General features: G+C 38.0%; 1 protein-coding gene across 1 annotated transcript in view; it reads left to right on the top strand.

Moving 5' to 3' along the window:
* PRDM6 (PR/SET domain 6) overlaps positions 1 to 23,787 on the top strand; it is a 62,618-nt gene that overhangs the window by 23,631 nt on the left and 15,200 nt on the right. Inside the window, exons 2-4 of the mRNA XM_009636563.1 lie at positions 14,874 to 15,001; positions 18,696 to 18,820; positions 21,852 to 22,194. Coding sequence (XP_009634858.1) covers positions 14,874 to 15,001; positions 18,696 to 18,820; positions 21,852 to 22,194 — 596 coding nt within the window. The remainder of the gene's footprint in view (positions 1 to 14,873; positions 15,002 to 18,695; positions 18,821 to 21,851; positions 22,195 to 23,787) is intronic.

Here is a 23,787-nt window from a genome sequence, read left to right on the forward strand (position 1 = left end):
ACTTTGCTTAGCTTCTCCCGCCCTTTCTTTAGTATGCCTTCCCTTTCCCTTTGCCATCAAATGCACAGGCTAATATATGCACATGACTTAAAGTTACCTATCTTCCCGACGGACTGGCAGCCAGGGGATACTAGCTGGCCAAGAAGGGGATTAGATTTTAACTTGTCTGCATGTAGATTCAGGGTTTATTTTCTCCATGAATGGGAGGGAGGTGGTAGAGCTCTGTACCCCACTGGGGAACCCAAGGCTTTTCTCTTCTGGCAGAGGGGAAGTGGGGCAATTCCTGCTTAACTTGGGAAAACTGTGAAGTTGCATTCCCTATTAATCTCTTTGTATTTAAGCAGGGAATTTTTGTGATTATGCATGAGGCAGAAAGAGACAGGAAAGGAGTGGGGAAAGGTTACACTTTCATCATGTGTTCTGGGTCTCCCGATTCATTTAGCCTTATCTGTGTCTTTTAGATTGCAAGCTCTTAGGTGCCGTGACTGTTTTTATGTATGCCTTTAATAGCCTATCACCGGTGTACAACAGATAACTAGTTACAAATTGTTGGGGTTTTCCAAGGAAACCAATTTTTCTTTCCAGAGAATGCTGAGAAACTAAAACTGTTTGCATAAAAATGTCAGTCACAGGGAAACTTCTGATGAATAAAACTTTGGGGAAAATGGTTTGAAATCATCTAAACATGTTCTTACATTTTCTAAACAGAAAGTTCATTTCTCAGTTCAGAATTCCTTTCAGTTTTAAACCTCAGCAAGCTTATAATCAAACGTTTTATTATGGTTTATAAAATCTTGAAATAATCCAAATGACTTAAAAAAAAAAAAATCTTGCTCCAAAACATTTTGTTACTGTTACTGCTTTACAAACATTATGAGGTTTTGGCTATATTCAGTAAAATACATTTGCATACGGCTCTGCTCAATAGTGATTAATTTCTCCTTTGTGTTAAACTTTGAGGGTGGTGGGAAAATAATCAGAATAAGAACAGGTTTATTTTGCTTTGTTCTTAGAATTTAGATTTGGGGAAAAAAAACATTTTGGATGAATCATTTTACTATTAAAATTTTCTTCACGGATTACAATCACTGTTTCTATTGGATTCTAATTAATTCATCTGCTTTGAGTTCCTTTGTAAAGTCAATATTTAAGGCCAGTATACTTGCTGCTCAAACAACTTTCTTATTTCTGAAATATACCTGCTGCATCTGTGTTAGCCTACATAAGCCCTCTAAATATTTTACTGTTATTGCTTTACAAACATTATGAGGTTTTGGCTATATTCAGTAAAATACATTTGCATACGGCTCTGCTCAATAGTGATTAATTTCTCCTTTGTGTTAAACTTTGAGGGTGGTGGGAAAATAATCAGAATAAGAACAGGTTTATTTTGCTTTGTTCTTAGAATTTAGATTTGGGGAAAAAAAACATTTTGGATGAATCATTTTACTATTAAAATTTTCTTCACGGATTACAATCACTGTTTCTATTGGATTCTAATTAATTCATCTGCTTTGAGTTCCTTTGTAAAGTCAATATTTAAGGCCAGTATACTTGCTGCTCAAACAACTTTCTTATTTCTGAAATATACCTGCTGCATCTGTGTTAGCCTACATAAGCCCTCTAAATATTTTCACTTAGAACTGTTTGGGACCAAAAAAATGCTGGTTTATCTAAAATTATTTTGGCACAGAGAGAAGACTTGAGAAAGGCTGAAAGGATAAAGGTAAGCTGCATAGTGTTAAAGACAAAAGGAAGAATGCAAAGTGGAATAGAAAAAGATTAACACAAACCTTTGCAATCAGTCCTTGGTTTTCACTCTAATGAGGCATTTTTGGGTGGTTTTATACTGCCTTGGTAAAATGAAGGGCAGAAAAAAGGACCGTGATGAGACAGTGGCTGATGGGAGAATAGAGAGAAGTAAAGACAATTTTGAATAACATTGATTAGATATAGATAAAGAGAAAGTTGGAATTAATAGTAAGAAAAGTGTTCCTTAATGTAACTAGAAATAAAGACAGAGAACACCCATAACAGCATAAATTATATTCTTTTAACAAGGAGCTGTACAGTCATGGAGCAGCATAACACATAGATTCTAAAGAGCATATATCTGTGTTGTATGTAATTTTAGGAATGGCAGTGTTTGATTCATTCCAGGAACAAGGAAATAGGCCTGTTGTTGAATTGCCAGCACTGTTTCTGTCAGCATCTCTGTGTTGCTTGGACATCTCCAGTCCCAGTACTGTCTTTGTTAGATACCAGATAGTTTCTGAGAACTGACTGAAGCCCTGCAGAATGTAGCTTGGCTCCATGCTAGCCTCTTGGAGAGAGGCTAATTTGTATTTATTTTGTAAATCCATATCATTCTATGATTTTAAAAACTGAGTTCCTAAGTTATATGTAGTGCAAATGAGTTATATGTAGTGAAAATGAAGAGCAGGCTACAGCCTTACAGCTTATTTCCAGTTCAAATCTTTCTGGGCTATTCTTTTTTCTTGGCATGAATCTAGAATGTGGATACCTAAAGGGGAAATGCTTAATTTTTATTATCATCCACGTTATTTTCGACAATAAGTGCTCCCGTTCTCATCCATTGAAGCTCTCAGTCAGGTTTTAATTTTCAGTGTGAAAATGTGATGAGTACATGAGCAGTTACTCAGATTTGCTGGTCATAGTCTGAGATTAATTATGAAACATAGGTTTGCACCAATTAGCTTGCCAAAATCTATCAAACATTGATCCTTTTCCATGTCAGCAAATATGAAAATGAGAAGGATGAAGGAAGGCTTGAGCTGAAGAGCAGTTGGAACCTATTGTGTTTCATCCACCCCAATAGGTAGGCAAAATATTGTAATGCTGAGTCCACTCTTTATTTAGCATATACACAATTCGTGACAGTGGGTTTTATAACTCTAAAAATTACACTTAACAAATATGAGAAGATACAGGTTTTCTTGATTACTTAAACCTAAATGTTTATTCAAGCTTTCATGAGAAGTTTGTCTTAATTTAAACAGAGCTAGGGCTGCTGAACGGGTGCCATTTTTTTGATGTGGACTCAGTACACATGAACCAAGTTTTAATAACATCCACACTCATTTAACTGGTAAATGTATTCTGCAGAGGCTTTGCTTCAGCGTGGTTTGCCTACTGCAATCCGAATGAAACTGAAGTCAACTTTTCGTAGGTAGATTGTATTTAAGGGTTTTAGCCTTCATTTCATGTAATAAAATGAATGCTGGCTTTAATTAAAAAAATCAGAAGAAACGTGTAAATATTGCTGCTCTAGTTCAGAGCAATGAAGTATTACTTGTATTTTCCCTTTTGGTGTTGATCTTATGTAGAAGTTGGAGACACTACCACATTGTGGATATTGCTGCTGAGAAGGAGAAGGGAAAAAGATAGGCTTGAAACACAGCCTACGAGATGGCACAAGGCCAAGGCACTGAAAAATGGCAAACGTCACATTTAACAGCTGGACGCAGAAATATTTCTCTTTAATTTGGAAGGAGAAAATTTTTTTCACAGCAGGGCACTCTCAAAAGAGCACAACATCAAAGAGGGTGGGTCTCCCCAGTCAAACATCATCTGGCTCCAGTGATGGAGCAAAATGAATGAACTGTCAGGACTTTTTTCCAGTGTGTATGTTTTTGCCAAGTGAAAAGTAAAAGGTTCAGTGGCTTGTTCTGATCACAGACCAAATCCTGATAATGGAAAGCTGATTCCCTAAAGTCTTCCTCTGATCAGCTGACAGGCAATGTCTGAAGAAGACCCCAGATTGATTGATAGTCCACTTTGTATTGATGGCCCCTGCCACCCTTAGAGATAAGTAAGATATGCCAAATGCTTAACAGGTCTGGAGGGCTCCTGTGATTGTGACTCAAGCAATGTTCTAATCTTATGTTATAATCCTCACAGAAACAAACTCTCTTCCAAAGAAACTTAACATGATACTTACCAATACCAGACCTGCACTCTGGCAAGAAAAAAACCCATTTCACATTCTCCACCGTGTGTCCATTAGCAACACCAGCACTGCTCCTTAAGGCACCCTTTTCAGCAGCTTCTTGACTCTGACTTCAGCCCCAAAGCAGTTGCAAACTAACCATCACCACGCTGATTTTCTGACAATCCTATAGTTTAACAAATTTTAAGGGATAATACAGCACAGGCATTTTTTCAATATAAAAACATGGTGACACAGTTTGTACAGCCATTACTCATTTGTTTTATGAGGAATCTCAGGCATAGTTTATCATATACTTTATTACTTGACCTTTTAATCATCATCTGGGGAACTTAGCATTCCAGACATTCCAAAATATTCCAAACTAAAAATATCAGTGTGCCTCATTATTTAAAACTCACAAAGGAATTAAGTACATTTTCTAAAATATGTAATTTTTTACTGAAATTACTAATTTATGATAGACATTACTGATACATTTAAAAGAGGATTGAAAAAATTATCATCTGTGGAGTCTGTACTGTAGTAGTAAATGGGTGCTCTGCTGAGATGGATGTTTTACACATACACTGCAAAGACAGTTCCTACCCATATTTACTTAAAAACTCAGAGTGAAGATAAACAAATGGTGCACAAAAAAAAGTATCAAACCACCTTTTTCTGTGGCCACAGGATCAAGACGCAGGGTTTAAGTACTTGCTGTAAGTCATGTGACAAACCTTTTTCAGAGCAGGAGTTGAACCCAGGCATCTGCAGAGCAATTCCATCGTCTGAACAGGGACGCTTAATGCCATTTTAAATCCTGGAAAGTATCTAAGACATGCCTACAGGGCTGACAGGTAAGGCACAGAACTTAGGGAGATCTCCCTGCCTTCTGGAGCAGTCACTGAAAAGCTCAGCAGGATACTTGGGGCCATCTGAAATACTAGTGGAAACTTAAGTTTAGACACCTGAATACAACACGTTCTTCCCTAGTCCAGTGCCAAACCCTTATCAGTCGGTCACAACCATTACACTAAGCAGCAATGCTTTTGTCAGAACAAAGTAGTGGTCTTGACATTGCTTGAAAGTGAGGTTACTTGTGGACAGACTTCCATTTCAGAAGTTTTTTTTACATGTAAGTAATTTCTGAATTAAGGGGTTTTTTTCCAGTTCCTTTTTTCTCGTAGAATGCCCATGAACCATGAGTCAGGAATTTCAAAGTGAAGGTGGTGGAGGTCATCACTAGCTTGTGAGCTGATGAGATGATCTCCAGACATCCCTTCCAACATCAGTGATACCACGATTCCATGAAATGCCCCTGACTTCGAATGATACCATAGCCTCTCATGGCAATTCCCTGTCTCAAGGCAAGAAGTCTTGCTTCGAAAGTTAGAGCAAATTATAGCTGCTTTTACCTGCCTGAAAAGCAGACAGGCATGTAGGTTTCCGAAGTGTCCAAGTAAGTAGGAACTTGAGTCCCATTGACTTCAGCGGGAATTTTAAGTCTGACTTGCTAGAGGATTTTTGCCAGTTTTAGTACAAGATTGAGAGTGACTCTAGGAGCTCTGTGCTTCAGAAGATAAGCGCCTTTCTAAACTGGTTCTTAAAATGCCTGGGGGAATATGGTATTGGAGCTTTAAAAAATCCTAAAGGTAAAGAAAAGAATGAGAAGCCCCAAGTGCTTCAAACTGAAAACAAACAAAATCCCTAATCTAGCACACTCCGTTTACAGTGTGATAGCTGTGCCATAAATTCTGTGTACCATACTTTAATACATCTGAAAGTATCACTAAGCACTGAGGCTGCGATTTGTAAATCTGAAATCTGCTACCTTCCTGGAAATGCCAATTCACACACAGACACGGTTTGGAACCATGTTTTGAAAATATACTTGACAGAAATTACAGGAGTGAGGGATCAAAAACTGTTCTCTCCTTGTGCCATCAGCTTCTTCTTGGTCAGTAGTAAGATAAGGCCTGGGTCATATTTGAACAACAGACCTTCCTTGCTCTCCCCTGCAACTTCCTTCCTTCTCACATATTAGAATCAGGGCAATTTAGAATGATTTCCATTTATGAGCGTCTTCTGGTCCTGAGTGATTTCTCCAAGGTCATCGAGTTATCAGTAAGTCACCTTAGGAGCTGTGTACCCACTCACTTGTTTCAGCTGCATTGCCTAGCTTGATGCTGAGTGATGAAATCTGCCAAAACTTGGTTTTGTACATGCTGCTTTGGAGTGCTGTCCTCTGTCACATTATGTTTGTGGTTATCTATTTTGCCCTTTTAATTCTTTGTGCAACTGGATGGGTGTATTGACTATATGGAAATAGGCTGAAAGAACATCTCAGCTGAATGACAGAGGACCCCTCTGGAATACTTGGTTGCTTGTAAAAGAATGAAAAAATATGAAACAAACACTTTTAAATTTCACTTTGCAATGCCTAAAGGTTATGAGAAGCTTCAAGAAAATGGCCAAAGCCCTGTCATTACCTTGCAAAGGAACCACTAGTTTTCAGAGGCACCAGGGGCAGCAAAGATGACCATAACCGTCTTGATCCCCTGGCTCAGAATACCATCTTAGGAGTTTTATTACTGAGTAAGTTCAGTGAGGCTTCCCAGATGAGTGAGGGTTTTCATCATCAGGCCCTTACAGTCTTGTAACTCCATCCCTGATACATGTATTTGGATGTGCGTCTACCAGCCAACTGTTGTGACAATCTTCTGTTTGGGTTATTTCATCTTTGATCATTTGCCTCCCTGTTTTTAAATCTTTTTTTTTCCTTTTTAGTCTGGTTTTTTTCCTAGTCTCTTTGGATAGTGAGCCCAGACTGGCAATACTTTCTCTCTTTGTGCTCTGTGTCCCATGTAAACTTCAGTCTGTTGCCTCCCCATGGTCTTCTGCTACCAGGGAGGCACGGGAGCACCATGCAGTGAGCAGGGTGGAACAAACAATGCCAAGCAAAAATGTCTCCATCACAGAATGACCCTTGGCTGGAGAGCCACTGATTTTTCTCTCCTACCACTGGACCTGTCAGGAGAGTGCAAAAGCACACACTGTTACATGTTACATACTGGCCATGTTACACCAGTGGATACTGCAAGGGCACCAGTCCTTTACAGATTTCTTTGCATGTGTGCAAGTTTCCAACTTCATGTGTGTATTTTTCTGCTCTGTGTCCTCCCTTTTTTGTCCTGTTGTGCAGTAACACTGGTTTGTGTTACATGTAATTCTTCCCTGTTCCAGGACCTCCATGGGCCAGCGTCAAAACACACCACTGAGACTTGACTTAAAAAAAAATAATTTAATGAAGTCCACATAATCAGCAGGGCATTGCTCTCGTGACACTTACTGGAACAAGGCCCCAGTCCTCCAGCCGCTTACACAGATGCTTGGTTTCACACACGAGTAGTCCCATTGAGATCAATGGGACTACAACATGTGCTTAAGTGTTTGCTGGACTGGGGTCTAAGTGAGAGATGAAGCCTTTCACCTAGCACAGACAGTTCAAAACAATGTTTATAGTTTCATATGCTATAATCCTTTGAGAAACATTAAAACTAAATAGCTTTTAATATTAGTTGGCAAGTATTCTCTTTTATAAAATTTGCTAGATGATGCCTGCTAGATTAAAGAGAAGAAACATTAAGCAGATATTACGAGATGTACACTCCATATCAGATATGGCTAATTGTAGAAAATTGCTTTGAATAGTGTGAGCAGTTAAAGACCATTGGCTGTCAGGATATATTTCTGTGCATTTTCACAGAGGTGTTGCATCCCAGGGAGATTATTGCCAACAAATGTTGGAGAACATTCTAGTCTGATTTTAACCAGTGAGGCCTTCTGATATTTCCTCCTTGCTCACTTATTTCAGATTTCGATTCTGTTTTATAGCAGTTCAGAATGCTTCAGTGCAGTTAAAAACATTTGGAAATATTCATGCTAATTCAAAGTGTAAAGAGATTGACACCATTTTGCACGTAATACAAAAATTGCAAAAGCAAAAATCATTCTTTAAATGAACTGTTGCATTTTCTACATGACAAGAAAATATTCTCCAATTATTTAAAAAATAGAAGCACTTTGAAGCAAATATCCAGTTACTGACATAGATTTATTTCACATACATGTAAAGACTGTAGGAACTAGCTTTCACTATCTATATAATAATAAAAACAAAGCCTCTCTATTTCGTCATAAGCCAACAAGCTTAGATATTATCTCTAGCATATTTATATTTTTAATTCTGATATCTGTCCATAAAGAATCTGAAGGCATATAATCTTATCAAGCAACAGCAGAATATATGAGAAACATTTTAACTAACGTCTTTCTGAAATAATTTCCATACAGATGAATAGGGAACCTGTCCAAATGTTTCCACTTATAGTAAAATGAGGTTGCTGACATGTGTGCTACTATTTTTTCGTACCAGTTTTATGTGTATAGTTGATTATTACAGATTCAATAATATTTATTAGGCATCAAAGTTAGAGTTATCACAACATGATGAATAGACATTTCTTTATACTGGCTAAGAATAATTTGCCTGTCTATGGTATAGGTAATATAACAGTATATAATTTACAAAGTATTTCACCATTTGAGATGTGGTCTGTGTAAAGGATGTGACTGTATAATGTTCTTATTATCTATCAACATAAGCGTTTCTTTTTAGTCAAGCTGTATTTGGAGACTTTTCCATGCATTGCAGTTTGCTTCTGAGTTTCATCATATGTAATGTTTTTTTTATATAGAGAGACTAAGAGTTGTTCTTAAAATGTTTGCTGAATGGCCTGACTTGGTCACCAAGCTAGTGAATGAAAGGAGAAAGATGTGACGGCTAAATGCATGATTGTTTCTACACAGCTTTCTCATTCAGTGTGTAACAGGGAGAAGATGCATATTCAGAAGGGCCCTCTTCCTCTAAGTCAGATGCCTAGCTCCTAATGTTAGAGGCATCTAAAGTCTAAAAACATTCTTTCTTCAAATGGTTGTTATCATCAAACATGAACCTGGCTGTAGTTTCATTTTCAGCCTAATCTATGCTCCTCAAATGTAATCTATTCAGGGAATTTTGTCAGTTGTCTCCTCTCTTTCAGTTCCTGCAGCATCTTCTGAACATTTCAGACTTTCTAGGTAATGAGGTCCTTTGGCAGCGTGTTGATTTCAAAGAGAGCTAGGCACCAATGTACTACACAGAATCCAATATAAATGAGTAAGTTATCAAGTCATGCATACAATCCAGTTTGCTTTTAGTTTGACGTGATTAGAAACGCTAAGAAATAAATAATGTATACATGTAATAATAAACACTAGAGCCCATTGGCATTTTGCTCAACAGTCACTGCCTTAGGCAAGTCAAATCACTGAATTTTACTGTGCACTTACCTGTGTGAGTCTTGGAGCTTTTCAGAAAAGTGACTGTTCACTATTTCATCTGCTTTACAGAAGAACTAACATTCCTTGTCATTTGTTAGGATGGCTGTAGAGCTCTGTTCTATCAGTAATGTCACTGAACACTCTCCCCCAATCTATCAAAGCATACAAGCATTCAACTTTACTTACAGTACCAGTTTATTCCAGAGGATGAATACAATGCTGCAAAGCAAATTAAAATTAATAAATAGATTTTAAAAAGGGAGAAATTGCAGTTTCCTTCAAAGGAAATAATCAAATAGTGGAACCAGTCCAAAAAGGACCATAGCAGACACACAAATCCTGGGCCTTTTTGGCTGTAGCTTTCTTCTGCAAACGTCCAAATGAACAAATGGACAGAGAAAAACGGCCTGAGTGGCTGATGAGTTACGTGCCCTAGGGAGGAAACTGGGCTCCTGAGGTCTAGGATGAGTCAGAAAGATTATGTGTCAGGCACTGGGTCTGTCTGGCTCTGACAACGGGATGCAAGCAGGACTGCTCTCTCTAGTGTCAAGCACAGGCTTTAGAGGTGCAGTCTCAGCATGTAATCTTTCCATAACTGCACACTTTTTACAGACTGTCAGCGAAGTACCTGGGCTTGTCAAACATTGCTCTTTTTGGCATTCTTTTCAACTTCTGTTTAGGATGCAGTCACCTGCAGAGGATGTTGTAGTGTTTTTCTGTCAAAAGGAAGGTCTCACAGTAGTGCGATTTTCCTAGTGTAGAGATTATTCAGTTTTGATGTCCAAGCCAATGAAGGAAGAAGCTTTCAGTGTTGCTGTGGCTTGTAGGTGCATACGTTGTTATAGAAAGAATGTAACTTGTATGGATGCTACCATATCTGACATGTCAGTCTCTTCATCAGACTGTTACCACCTTTTTCTCTGTATTTCCAGTAGTTTAGAGTACATCCATGGTTTTTAACTGCACGGCTGGTGGTTTATGAAATGTATGTACTCATCAAAAGTACTTCTTGGTATCTTGACTCTTCCCACTGAAGTCAAGCGTAGAACTTCTTGTGGGAGGGGAAGACTAATGCTGAGTGATTTGAAAATCCTATGACCTTGTGCATGTGATGTCAATGAGAATAGCAGTGAACAGCAAAAAGCAAGATTCTCTGCTAATGGTAAGAATTTATTCTTGCATGTTTTGTGGTTTTATTCACAACTCTTTTGATGTCTTGCAATGTAAAAAATTATTCTCCTAGCTACTTTTACAATACAAATGTACATGCAAAGAAAAATTCCGCTTTCGGGACCAGTCTTTTCTCCCTCTGCCTGCAAGGAAAATGAAAGGTCAATTAAATTGAATGCTAATACCTTTTTTATTTGGCTAAATGGAAAAATAAAATGCAGGCAGAATTTCAAAAGAAACAATCCTTTAGCAGGCCATGGAAAGAGAACAAAGGAAAGCAACAGATACAGAGGAAAGATCCCCAATGAACTAACCATTTTTGCTCTCCCTGTCTCTTCTGTGGAATTGTTTTTAATTGCTTCATAGCTTGGGTTTCTCCACAGCTGTGCTATTACATGTGGGCCCTTTATTCTAAAATTCTGTGGCATCTATACCAGAAACTGGCACAACAGTCTTCAGCACTGGAATTACATTTACCCCCATCTATCCAAGTGAGAAATACTGGCTATGTCCATATTGAAGTAATTGAGAGTTCCCAGAAGGCTCTTCAACGCTCTGCCTTATCTGTTATATTACTTAAATCTTACATGGTCCTACCTAGACTTGGTTTGTCTCCAGAGTGACAGATATCCTAGCAACTGCTGTTTATTTTACTTAGTAATGGTTGTTCATAGCTGTTAGAGCATCACTCACATGAGATGCTATGTGCTTTAGAAATTATATTATGGCCATTATGTGTGGCTAGCATCATTGTCATTATAAGTTTCAGTACATACAACCTCCAAATAATTATCAATAACCAATCCAACAAGTAATAAATCCAGTCCTTCATGTTTAATTTATATTTGCACGCCATTACAAGATGAACCTGACCAGTAGCAGTACACTGGCATCCTACCTGCTTTTCCCCATATTTCCCAGCTGGAATGCATGTGTAGGTCATGAGGAGTATCAGTGGCACCCTGTAAGAAACTTCATCGTATACTTTATACTTTTCTGTATTTATGTCTTGATTACTGAATAAACTGGTGTTATAAGGAAAGGAATAAAAAAAAAAGGGAAAGGGAAGACTTGAATTGTACTTGGTTACATTTTGAACTTACTTTCTTGGAAAATTAAGCTGTTCCTGTAGTATTCTGAAGTCAGAGGAAAAAATTTGTAGAATAATAATATGCTTCACATTCTGAGTCTCTTGATATGTAACATACCAGTAAACTATCAGTAAGTAGTCAAGAGCCTATTAAGAAGTTAATTAATTATATTTGAACTAGTAGGGAGGAACACAAGGCATGTCAAATGAGAAGATGAGTGCAATCCTTTTCTATGACACCACAGTCTCTGCTAGTAGTCTAGTGTATTGCTAAAAAATGGAACAGACCATAGAAAAGAAATCTTAAAGCTTTGAAACATTTAAAGCAAGAGCAAAAAAACCCTTAAAACTCAGCAAAAACGACAGTGAACAAGTACTTTGGGTAAGAAGACAGAAAAGATCCAATAAGCAGTTTAGGCAACACTTCTAAGTATAATCAAAGTAGAAAAATGAAATAACTAATTTTGTTTCCACCACTTAGATCAATGACTGTTGTGAGATACAGAAAAAAAAGCATGCATTCTCCATAGGGATTTGGAGATGATATTTTATTTTGCCTTGAGGATCTTGCAATTTATTAAAAGTCATGCCAGCATAGATGGATGTAGTGATCTAGTGAGGTAGTCAGAGATTTTCAGTAAAATCAGTTTATCACAGGTTTCTGCAGTAGTTTTTTTAATAGATACTATGAGTGTTTAAGTACATGTGCATGTGTAATACAGATGCAAGCAAATATGTCCATCTAGTTTGTTACAATGTCTGGGTTCACAACTTACGCTACAGGTTTGCTTCTCCCCTGTTATGGCAGGTCATAGTTTGGTCCCTCATGATGGTTTCTTCAGGCAATTATATAGTGGTTGTTGGATTAGGCAATTGTAAAAGAATTGGTGCACGGTAGTAATATGAATAATAATAACAACCATATCAGTTAAGTTTTTCCAGATTTTAGCCTCTATTATGCAATTTGACAAATAAACAGATACAATGCAGTGTTGCTATTCCCCTTCTAAGGTTAGGGTTTCTGCTTCCTTACAGCTGGGTTTTCATTCCTGTAAGAACAGGGCTAAGAATGCTGAGGGATGGATTCTGACTCTGCAGCTTTATTTGTAATGTCAGTAATATCCCCCTAGGAAAGGAGAGCATAGTGTCACTGATGCATCAGTACTTGCAAAAATAAAGCATTCGAAAATATTTAGTCTTGCTTGTAGAGCAGTCCTTCCTACTCCAGGCCACAGCCTGAGAAAGCTCCAGTCCTGCATTTCCATGGCAGGTTTTAATTTCTCATGTCAGCTCATTACTGTCCGTACACACAAAGTTCTGAGTGGGTCCCTGTGTGTCCAGATACGGCTGTCAGTACCGATTACGGCAGTTGTCTTTGTCTTTCCTGTTTCATATCATCTGGGGATTAGGAAGCTATCAGCTCTTTATTTATGGGAATTGGTTTTGCCTCATGTTAAGCCCTATATTATGATGTTAGTAAGCACCATGTAAATGAATAGATAATAAACACTGTGCTGAGACTGGATAGATACTGCCAAAATGATCCCAGCCAAGCACTGTTAGTCATTAATTTTTCCTTCTATTCCTTTTTGTAGGCTGATTTCCTGTAAAACTTTTCCATTTCCATTACAGAATTTTATTGTGTAGCATATCTTGCTCATATATTCAACATACATTAACATGTTTACATACGAATAGGTCCTTGCTGATAATCAATAAGCTACCATATACTGAAAAAAACCCCCAAATCCCTGATATTTAAATATCTGTTTGTCTCTTGGGACTCCTGATTTCTTTGACTTCATTCCACCACTCAGTGCATGTAGGAGTAGCATCTTGCTTCTCCAACCCAGCAGCATCTGCCCAGGTTCCACCTGGTCCTTGTCACAGGCACTCAGGAACAAATGATAAGGATCTCTGCAGACACTAGATTTCCCTGTCTCTCATGCTCTGGCAATGGATATATTGCTCCTGATTACTTCCAGTCCCTCCTGGTCAAAAGCAAAAGCAAGGATGGCTCCTGAGTCTGAGGCTCTCATGTGGTAAAGAACTAGATTCTGATTCCTGTGTATGTTTTTGTGTGCATTGTAGGAAACACTCTTTTAATAAATCAGAAATATTCATTATGGTCACGTAAATTCTGAGAGTACTCTCTTGATATTGAAATAGAAATGCAAGATTGTTAATTTGCTTGCTCTAGGAATGTTCCATTCAATGTAATAAATGTGCTTCCTCTTTAATTAGCAGAACTAGTACTTTCAAGAAAACATCAATTTAGGCTCATGCAATTTCAAAAGGGATGACATTTTTGGGGTAAGATTATTAAAGCAGATGGTGTCTGTGGAGGGGCAAAACATCTAAAGATGAGGTTTGCTTCATGTAAGCACCTAATTGTTCAGCTGCAGTTCTGAAGTTTAACAAAGTAATTGCATAACAGGTAAAAAATGTGTGAGACTGTGTGCTTTTACTAGGATTAGCACTTCCTAAATCACATTTTTTAAGCAGTCAGAAGGGGAGGTGTGCATGAAACATGTATCTTTTCAATTCAGAGCCTCCAGAGCAATTCTATTCTTTGACTTCAGAAGGAGCATCCAGTGCCAAATAGAGACATAATACTGCCTTTTTAAAAAATTGCCCTAACTCGTTCTCATGTCCTTAGCAGGGATGTCATGTTTAGGAAAACCATGATTCCCTCAGGGCTGATTTCTCATTTACTACTTCAAAAAATTATATGTCTCAAGGGAGCTTCTAAAGGCATCTTCAACTCTCTTTTTCCTTCTAGTCTCATTTGTTTTGGTATTATGAATCCTACAAATCCCTAATGTATCATGTGAGGTTGCTGAAGTACATGCTCTTGCTGCAGCTGAGATGTGAAGGAAGGGATACTTGTTTAGGGATTACTACTGCCCCTTGCTCAGATGTTCCAGCCGTTTCAATGCAGGCTTTACATCCAGATTTTCTTGTTTATCTGGCAGTTCATTGTTTAAGGTCAGCCTGTCAAAATAGGTTAAATATTCTTTGGGAAACAGGGTCACATCTTTGAGACACCACAAATATGTTTAATACAAAAAGATTGGCTTGATAAAAGAAGCACGATAAACTTGCATCCTCTAAAATACTTTTCTGCTGTTCCATGTAGATTTCTAAGAGCATCAGTACTCAATGACAAATCTCATGGCAATAAATTCCTGGAAAAGGCACAGAGAGACACCAGCAAAACAGTGAAAATGATTGCTGATGATTTGTTCTAACTGCTTGACCTTGTGACATCTCCCCCAGATATATGATCAAGATGGGACACTGCAGCACTTTATTGATGGTGGAGAACCCAGTAAGTCAAGCTGGATGAGGTATATACGATGTGCAAGGCACTGCGGGGAACAGAACTTAACAGTGGTTCAGTACAGGTAAAGTACATTTTGATTTACTCAATGCAACAAAACGAAAATGTTTTCAGTGAAAAGCCAGGCTGTAACTGCCACCAGTACTATTGCCTTTGATCACAAAGACAGTAGCAGGGCCTTTGTGAATGTGCAATAAAAAAGCAGTGTACAAATACAAAAACTACAAAAGAGTGCAGTGAGGGTGGGTTTACCTTTGGTTGCCCTGAGCTGAGGCCATCGTAGTAGACGTGCTAGGCCTGGACCTCCTGGGGACATGTACAGCCCTGTGGCACTCGTGTGACCACCACGCTGCACAGAGCCCTCTGCATGGTTTCAAATGGTCTGATCAGAAGCAAGCAAGCAGAAGCAATCTTCTGCCCTTGATAAACATGCGTGTGCCAGAGGAAGGGGAAGAATGGCAGGAGAGGAGATTTGAACCCAAAGGCTCTCTGAGAGTCAGTCATGAGGCACGTATACACCTAAAGCTTACACGTTGAGTGCACCTGCTAGCCCAGATAGCTGGTGCTTGTGCCTCTTATGTTGCTGGCTAGAGAAGGTCAAAATGTGAAGAAAAATGTAAAGAAATTATGGTGCATTTTACTTCTTATTCGCAAACAGATCCAGAAAACCCAGACACATTACATAAATACATGATCTCAGCTATAAACAAACCTTTTGCCTCAGAATCAGAAGCAACTGCTTGGCCTTATTAAATGTGGCAGGAAGCACATCAAAGAATGCCCTGGGCTTGCCAGTCGCAGTGAGCAATCCTGATTTTGGCTAGTCGCTTTAGAGAGTGGAGTTTCTTTTCTTTAGGAAGAATCTTAAACTTATTTAAAGTACCTTTAAAATTAAAAATAAAACATACAAAAGCAAGCTAAAATGAAATATATATAAAGTTTGATTATCCCATAGGGTTCCAATTTAACAATGGTAAAATTGTTCAATTCCATTTTCAGCTTTTTTATTCTCTGGCCAGTTGACTAAATAATGCCACAGTTAAAAAAATAACAATCTTATTTATACATTACAAATCTTTTATTATACCCTTAAATATCTGATATCTATAGCTAAAATCCCATCAGATTTTAAATAAACACATTGGATAATGAATAAAGATTGCTGTGATGAAAGAGCATTTTTGTAGGTATCTTGTGAACTATTTCTCAGTGTGGTGGGGTGTGCGCACACATATGTACATAAAAAATAAGAAAAAAAATACATGCATACGTATATATATATAGATGACAAACCTAAATGAAAAGTGAACATGAGAAAGTCATTACACATCTGTCAATATTAAGTGTATTTTACAACTCTCCTTTCATGATGGAGTTTTTACTTAGAGTTCCCTCTGTTGATCTGTTTTCGATTACTTCAGATCTTTATAAAATGAACTACAAAAACACAATTTAAAAAACTGGCATCCATCACCAGTGACTGCGTCCAAGTGTAAGAAAATAGAAAAGTTGGACACTGAAAAACCAGCCTAATTTTTATTGTACATGGACGTCCTCCTCACAGAAAGTCAGCTGGTTTAAATTCATTCTGTTATGATTTGTAATATCTAAATGGAATTTTCTTCAAAGTGCTCTTGATTGATTGACCCTTAGCTGAACGTTTTGTTTTTATTTTGAGGCTGACAATAATGTTTGTTGGCATGTGTTCTGCTTCAACTGCGTTGGGACGCCATGAAGCTATCTTTATGAGTCATCCAACCACAATACTAAATACATGTCAGCAAAGGAAATATTATCCAAAAAGGGAAAAATCCCTTTGATGTACTTCAGCATGCAGAGATTTCTGCGAGTTTTGGAAGCTCTGCACGCTTGTAAGGGACGGTGTACGCTTACACTTTTTTTTCCCTGCCTACTCCAAGCCTCACAGACCACCCATTGCTCAAAAACAGTTCTGCTCTTTCAGCGGCAAAGTGTGTCATTTGGTTTTAGCACATTCATTTGCTGGGCTGCTGTGTTTATGTTAAGGGAAGCCAAACTGAGAGATGAAATGTTACAAGGGTGAAGTACAAAGTAGACTCAATTTTTCTCAAGTTAGGGGATGCTGGTAATTTATAGTGTGGCTCCGATTTTCATTTTAATGTAACAGTGGAAAGAATTAACTAAAGGCGCAGCTCTGGGAAGAAAGAGTGGGAGAAGAGGAATGGAGGAGGAGAGGGGGAGACACAAAGGGGAGAGTTTTTGTCAGATATTCATAGAAGGGTAGGAAAACCGTTCTGCTTAGCTAGCAGTGCCCTCCTGAGACAGGGTGGCAGTAAGCGAGGAAAATAACAAGATAAATGAAATTTTTGCAGCTGCTAGTAAAATATTGAGAATCTGCACTTTTTTATTGATCTTTATGATCCTGTTGCCAAGAGCCACTTTGCGGTGACAAAATATGTTGACAAGTGCATATCTCACTGCCATGAAAAATGTGGTAAAGGATTCTCCTTATGTCTGCAGTGTTATACAAGGAACAAATTGCATCGCTACAGCCAATTCTTTACAGAAAGTCTAAATTTAAGGCCTACCAACCTTAAACACTTTTATCTTGAACTTCAGGCTAACATTTGTAGCAATTCTTCACTCAGAAAACCGGTTGAGGCCTAACTTTTTTTTTTTTTTTGGTCTATAGATGTTTTTCTGCCTTACATAAGCTGTTATAAAAAATGGTCATTTCTTGGTACTTTGACTGTATCATTTTGGTATGTAATCCTTCAGTGAGAGTAGAGTGTTATTCTTGTATATATTGAATTTCTATCCGTCTCACAGGACTGTTTTTTATGGTTCCATATGAAGCCTAAGGGAAAAGCCACTACAAACTGATAACATTTTTATTTTATCTCATGCCTGATTCTAGTCTTGCACAGTTTTTGCCCCCATGTAAGTCTGTTAACTGTAGAAGTATCACTCTGAACCTGTTTACATCAGTGCAAGATCAGGATAAGGCTCTATGGTGAAGACTCTAGGATTTTTCCTTTTTTCCCCCTCAGCTCCCGGTTCAATAGTCTAGGAATATCCACAGTCATTTCCCACAGAGCAGTGTGATAAGATATCATATTTACAGTAACATTAATTTGTACTTACTGAAGGATCATTGGCGTTACCCTCATCTTCCATACAGGGGAAGATTTTTGTGGTTGTATATTCAGATTAACACCATTTTTTAATTTCCCTGTCTATTTTACTCGCACAATCTAAGATCTCTCTTTTTGGTGGTGTATTGCTGTAATGCAAGGACACATCACACAGCTGAAAAAAAAGCACTTATTCAAATGAAAGAATTGTTGTCTATTTACCCCTAAAATATGTTAACTTCAGCTTAGATGACAAATGCAAGGCTATTTAAATGGCTGACCTTACTGAACTGCGTGCACCACTCTGATGCTTGTACTGTGTTAGCAAAACACAGCATTTCTCAAATCACTTTCAAAGGGACATTGCAAGAAAATACCAGTCTTTTAATAAAATCTTAGTGCTTTTAAAATCTTAGTGTTTAAAATATGCCAGGTACAAAGTGCCTGTAAGCTCTTTGTTAGCCTGTGCTACAGGAACAAAGTCTTTCCCTGATGATAGATTCGGTTTTATAATAATCAGCAAGCTATTCATTTAGTTATCTGCAGAAATGCTTCCAAAACAATGCTGTAATACTGTGTATGATAAGAGGAGAATGCTCTGTTCCTAAAGTAGGCATTTTTTGTCTATTTATTTCTCCTGATCAGGTCAAATATATTCTACCGGGCTTGTATAGATATCCCCAGGGGCACCGAGCTGTTGGTGTGGTACAATGACAGCTACACATCTTTCTTTGGAATCCCTCTCCAGTGCATTGCACAAGATGAAAATTGTAAGTTCTTCCTTGCATCTCTACCTGTGTAAGCCAGAATTCCTGTTTCATGCCTAATCAGCTATATTCCTAGAATGTTTAAAGACATGTTAAATGAAAGTGTTTATATATTTAAGGTAAGCTTGTTTTGTACAAAATAAAACCCTGAAGCTGATACACTTAAGCTGTGCAAAATCATGGTATGGTTACCTAAATAAACGGAGGTGTTTGGAAGTGTGCAGGCATGTGCAATTAAACAGCAGATTGCCCACTGTGGCAGCCCCACATAGCTTGGTAGTGTGTAGAATCACTCTTCCCTGTAAGTGATTCATTCCTGGTCTATTCTTAATGGATTTGCTTGGCCCTCTCCATTGTTATCAGACCTATCACAGGAGACTGTCTTGCCAAAACAGTAATGCATTGCAGGTCCACGAGGCCTGTTAGTTCTTCATTCTATTACCACTGAGTATGTCGAGAAAAGCTTTTTCTGACTCATTGTAGAGATAAGATCCTTGTGGTTAAAATAAAAAAGCCAGCTTCTCTAAATACAGACTGAGTGTAAGTAGCCTGAAATGACAATGAGCCTCCATTCCATCCTGGCCATCTCCATTTCCATACATTCTTCTACCCCTTCTCAATATTTTATTTTTAGCTTGCTAGGGATCATCACAAAATTAAGCATGTAACTTATAATGCAGACCCGGTGCAACCTAGTGCTGGATACCTTTTTCTGTAATGTGAATGGGTGATCCAAGCACACCCTGCAGCTTCACTGTTTGTGCATGGAACTTGATTAGGGCTTGGATCAAAGACCTCTCTTCCGTTTTGACAGCTATGTGTATCTCCGTGGTGGAAGAAACCAATAATGGATGCCTGATTGACTTTGGTCTAAAGTAACCCTGTGGCTGGCCACGCTTAATCAATTACATACAAGATGTATTTTTTTAGTCAAGTACTTGGATACTTAAACAGCAATGCTAGGGTGAACTCGTGTCTCGTAGCAACTTAAATACTGAATCATGTGGCAATAAAACAGCAAGATAGCAGGGATTAAACTGTCAAAAATAAACATCCTTTTTCATCTTGAGTTTTCAAATCTGTTGGGCTTGAGAAAAGTTTAAAAGGAATTTAATTACTGGCAGCAATGTTTGCTGATAAAACTCATGCTCTGCAGTGTACAATATAGAAATATTATTTTTTCTTTCATGAGCTGAAGTTTACAAAAACTTTATTTGAAAAGCAAAGCATTATGGTTAAAATCTCTAAATATTGTCACTTGCTGTTTTGCCGTGAGATAAACCAGTTTCATCCACAGAGAGACTGACATGAGTAGATGAAATTCATCCCTGAGCATGAAGACAGCTGCAGGGTGGTATATGACTTAAGTGCCACTTAAGCCCTCGGTGCAGACCTTCTGCTTATCTTCTGCACAGGGGTATTTTTAACCAGTACAAACTCTGCCTATATTCTTTAGGTCTCTAATATCCTGATCATATTGCTTCTGTGGACATTCTGTGGAATGAATACAATTAAAAAAAAAAAAAAAAAGCAGCGATCTGCTTCTTGTGTGAGAATCTTGGCGCAAAATGAAAGTATACAAACTGCCCCTTATACTGAAGAGAGGCATAGAAGATATATGTCTGGAAACTTCTGATAGACAGCCCCATGGGTGCAACTCTACTTAGAAATCAGGTCCTCAGATACTCCAGAAATGAATAGGCCAGGAAAGACCTCAACTTAAGTAAATTAATTACCATGTAATATTATAATACTGGAATTTTGATGATTGACAGAATATATTAGAACATAACTCTGTGAAGTAACTGGCATTATTTAAGGTATTACCAAAACATTAGTTTGTATTACATTTTTATTGTGTATTAAATAATGTTGGCTGATTCCAGCTCACAACTGAAATTTAATTCTGGTATTTGGTCTTACAAATCTATCATTGTGACTTACTTAAACAGAGTTGCAGTTTCTAATCACCTGTTTAGTAGGTGCTATGTACCTACTTGTGGATATATAGGTATAAACACTTTGTGATAGTAACAAAATGTGTGAACATATGTAGATATAGACATATGCATGCAACATATTTAATTTAAAAATCTCCATTAAAATATTACCTCATGAGGTTGAGCGTGCCAAAATTAGAAAGCATGAGAAGGTACTGGGTCCAGGTGGCCTAAATTATGCTTCTTTTTGCATTGTGGTACAATCTTTTGTTAGCTGGCCACATTTTTCTGTAGAATCCTTGCTTCATTCACTGCATGATCTAGGTGGTACTCAAGGAGCGAGTTCAATGTTCTTCTATATGTTTGACCTCCTGCCTTCCTTACCATGCGACATCCAAATTCAGCACTAAATCACTTTTTTGTGAGAACAGCGTATTGTATTTATCGCTGAAATATCTGAGGGCCTCATAAGCCATAGTTAATTGATGATCATAAGACTTTCATGGGACTAGAAACCATTTTTGTTCCTATTTTGTAGGTGGGAAATGGCTTTGTATTGTATTGGCTGGGTGACTATTTGTGAGATGTAATAGTGTAATACACTTCATGGCTGCCCTTTAAGAGGATAAGGGAACTATTGCTGCAGTAGATATTTAAGCCCTGTTGTATCTCAAGGAGTGTCTGAGCAAGGATTTTTTTCTCCGCATAACCTCAAAATTCATACTTGTCTGTTATATAGCAATTGGGCATGCTGACTGTGACATGCAGAGTCAGGGTATCACAAGCACAGCAGCATTTTCTTTCCGATGGGAATCCCATTGTGCAATAAATGTGTATCACAGTCAGCCATCTCTGAGTCCTTTCAGTCTCAGACACCCCTTTGCATGAGTTTTCATTTCAGTTTCACGGATTCAGCATCATCCATTCAGATCACTGTCTCATTCAAGCCCATCTTTTTGCGCATTGTTAAAATAAAGTTGTTTAATTCTAGTGTCAAGAAAATGGATGTTGGTATTTTTTTGGTGTCTCCCACACTGTGTTAGTTTTAAAAAGGCATAAAAAGGATCTTATTTACTTTTCTTGTTTTCTCCCAGTGAATGTCCCTTCGACTGTAATGGAGGCCATGTCCAGACAAGACACCCTACAGCCATTTAATAAAAGTAGCAAACTATCCCCTGCCACTCCACAGCGATCCATAGTATTTCCACAGACTCCGTGTAGCAGAAATTTTTCTCTCCTGGATAAGTCTGGGTCCATCGAGTCAGGATTTAACCAGATCAGTGTCAAAAACCAACGAGTTCTTGCAAGCCCAACTTCAACAAGCCAACTAAATTCTGAGTTCAGTGACTGGCACCTTTGGAAATGTGGGCAATGCTTTAAGACTTTCACCCAGCGGATCCTCTTACAGATGCATGTGTGTACGCAGAACCCTGACAGGTAAAGCCCAGGCTCTCTTTATTTCTGTATCTACTGATAGCCAGATCCACTGCTTTCTTCTTTTATCAAGCTGTTATCATTTCCAAAACCAAACCATTATTAGGAGGAGCCTGTACAACATAATTCATCTACAGCTGTGTGAAGTAAGCCGATAAAAACCATTGCTTGACTTCACTATTTGTAAAAACATTTGGTGCCTAAATGTGCAGATAAAAGGAAATAGCTAAGGATATAATCTTGTTTTCAGAATGGTTTGGTACATCTGATGGAGGCAACAAAATAGAAGTAAAATTTATGAATATCATAGATGGAAAAATGAGGTCAAGATAATTAAAAGTCTCTCTGTCTTCCAGAGATAATCTAACTTGCTGCTCAGTGGCTGTCACAGTCATTTCAGGGTTCACCTATAGTGTGCAATGTGTATGAACTTAATTAAGTACTAAGAGGTAATGAATTGGAATTTTTTGCTTAGTACTATTTTTCTTCAGAGCATGCAAACCCATAAATCGTGCAAAGCTGTCAAAAGGAAATACCTACTCCACTAGTGATGTGGAGGAAAACAGATGCCACTTATTCAATAAACTAATATCCACACAGAAGAAAAATGTTGACTAGATACCTCAGAGTCAAAGTTGGTTTGAAAGTTTGTCAATACAGAATTTTATGGCCGTGAACTGAGGATGAAATTTAGCTGAACAAGTGAATTAAAATTTCAGGTACTCTGACCGGTGGCACAGTAAATATAATGGAACCATTATTTATTAATCAAAGCTGGTTTATTTGACAATTTTGATAGCTGGCAGGACAAAAGACAAAAATCAAATTAATTCAATAAAAAAGGCTGCCCATGTTTTGTCTCTTCTTCAGCTGTGAAGAAGGTTTGAGCAGAACAGCTGAATCCCTGGAAGGTTGTTCTAAAAGCAGCATTTAATTGTGAATTACATTTAACCAAAACACTATAAAAAATAGTCAACAGTGAGTCTGTGTGTGTGTTTGTGTGCATGTCTATGTCTCTCTGTGTACGTGATTATCTACGTGTACACATTTGCTTGTGTGATTCTGTGGGTGTGGAGATACTGGAGCATAATTCGAGTTTTCCAGGAAGAAATGTCAAGCATGCTAGGGGCAAACTAGATTCCATGCAAATCTTTATAGAATTTGAAGAGTTGATAATATTGTGAATGCAAACAAGCCCTTTCTGAATATTTTCTGAATGTTATGCTGGCCTTAGCAGAAACAAATGCCATGCTAAGGAAGCCATAGGACACAACTGCCAATTTAAGTGCCCCAGTGTAGAATATAGGTCCCAAAAGGTCTGCTTTCCTAAGTTTTATGGACTCCTATGTTTCCAGTATTAAAGTATCCTAAGCATATTGTAAAGCATAAAATGCTGCATTAGGGTGTCTAGAAGAGATATACTGTGAGGCTCCCCCACATACTTTTTCAGTGATTCTTCCAATCAGGTGAGATGCCTACATTTCACCACTTCCTTCACTTGAACCTGTGTCTTCCTTAATGAAGAACCAAGATGCAGATAATAGTTAATGCAAGAAGAGTCTCTCCTAATAGGGCTGTTCTGCATTCTAAGGGTAG

This window comes from Egretta garzetta, unplaced genomic scaffold, assembly GCF_000687185.1.
Source record: "Egretta garzetta isolate BGI_Z169 unplaced genomic scaffold, ASM68718v1 scaffold473, whole genome shotgun sequence".
NCBI lineage: Eukaryota > Metazoa > Chordata > Aves > Pelecaniformes > Ardeidae > Egretta > Egretta garzetta.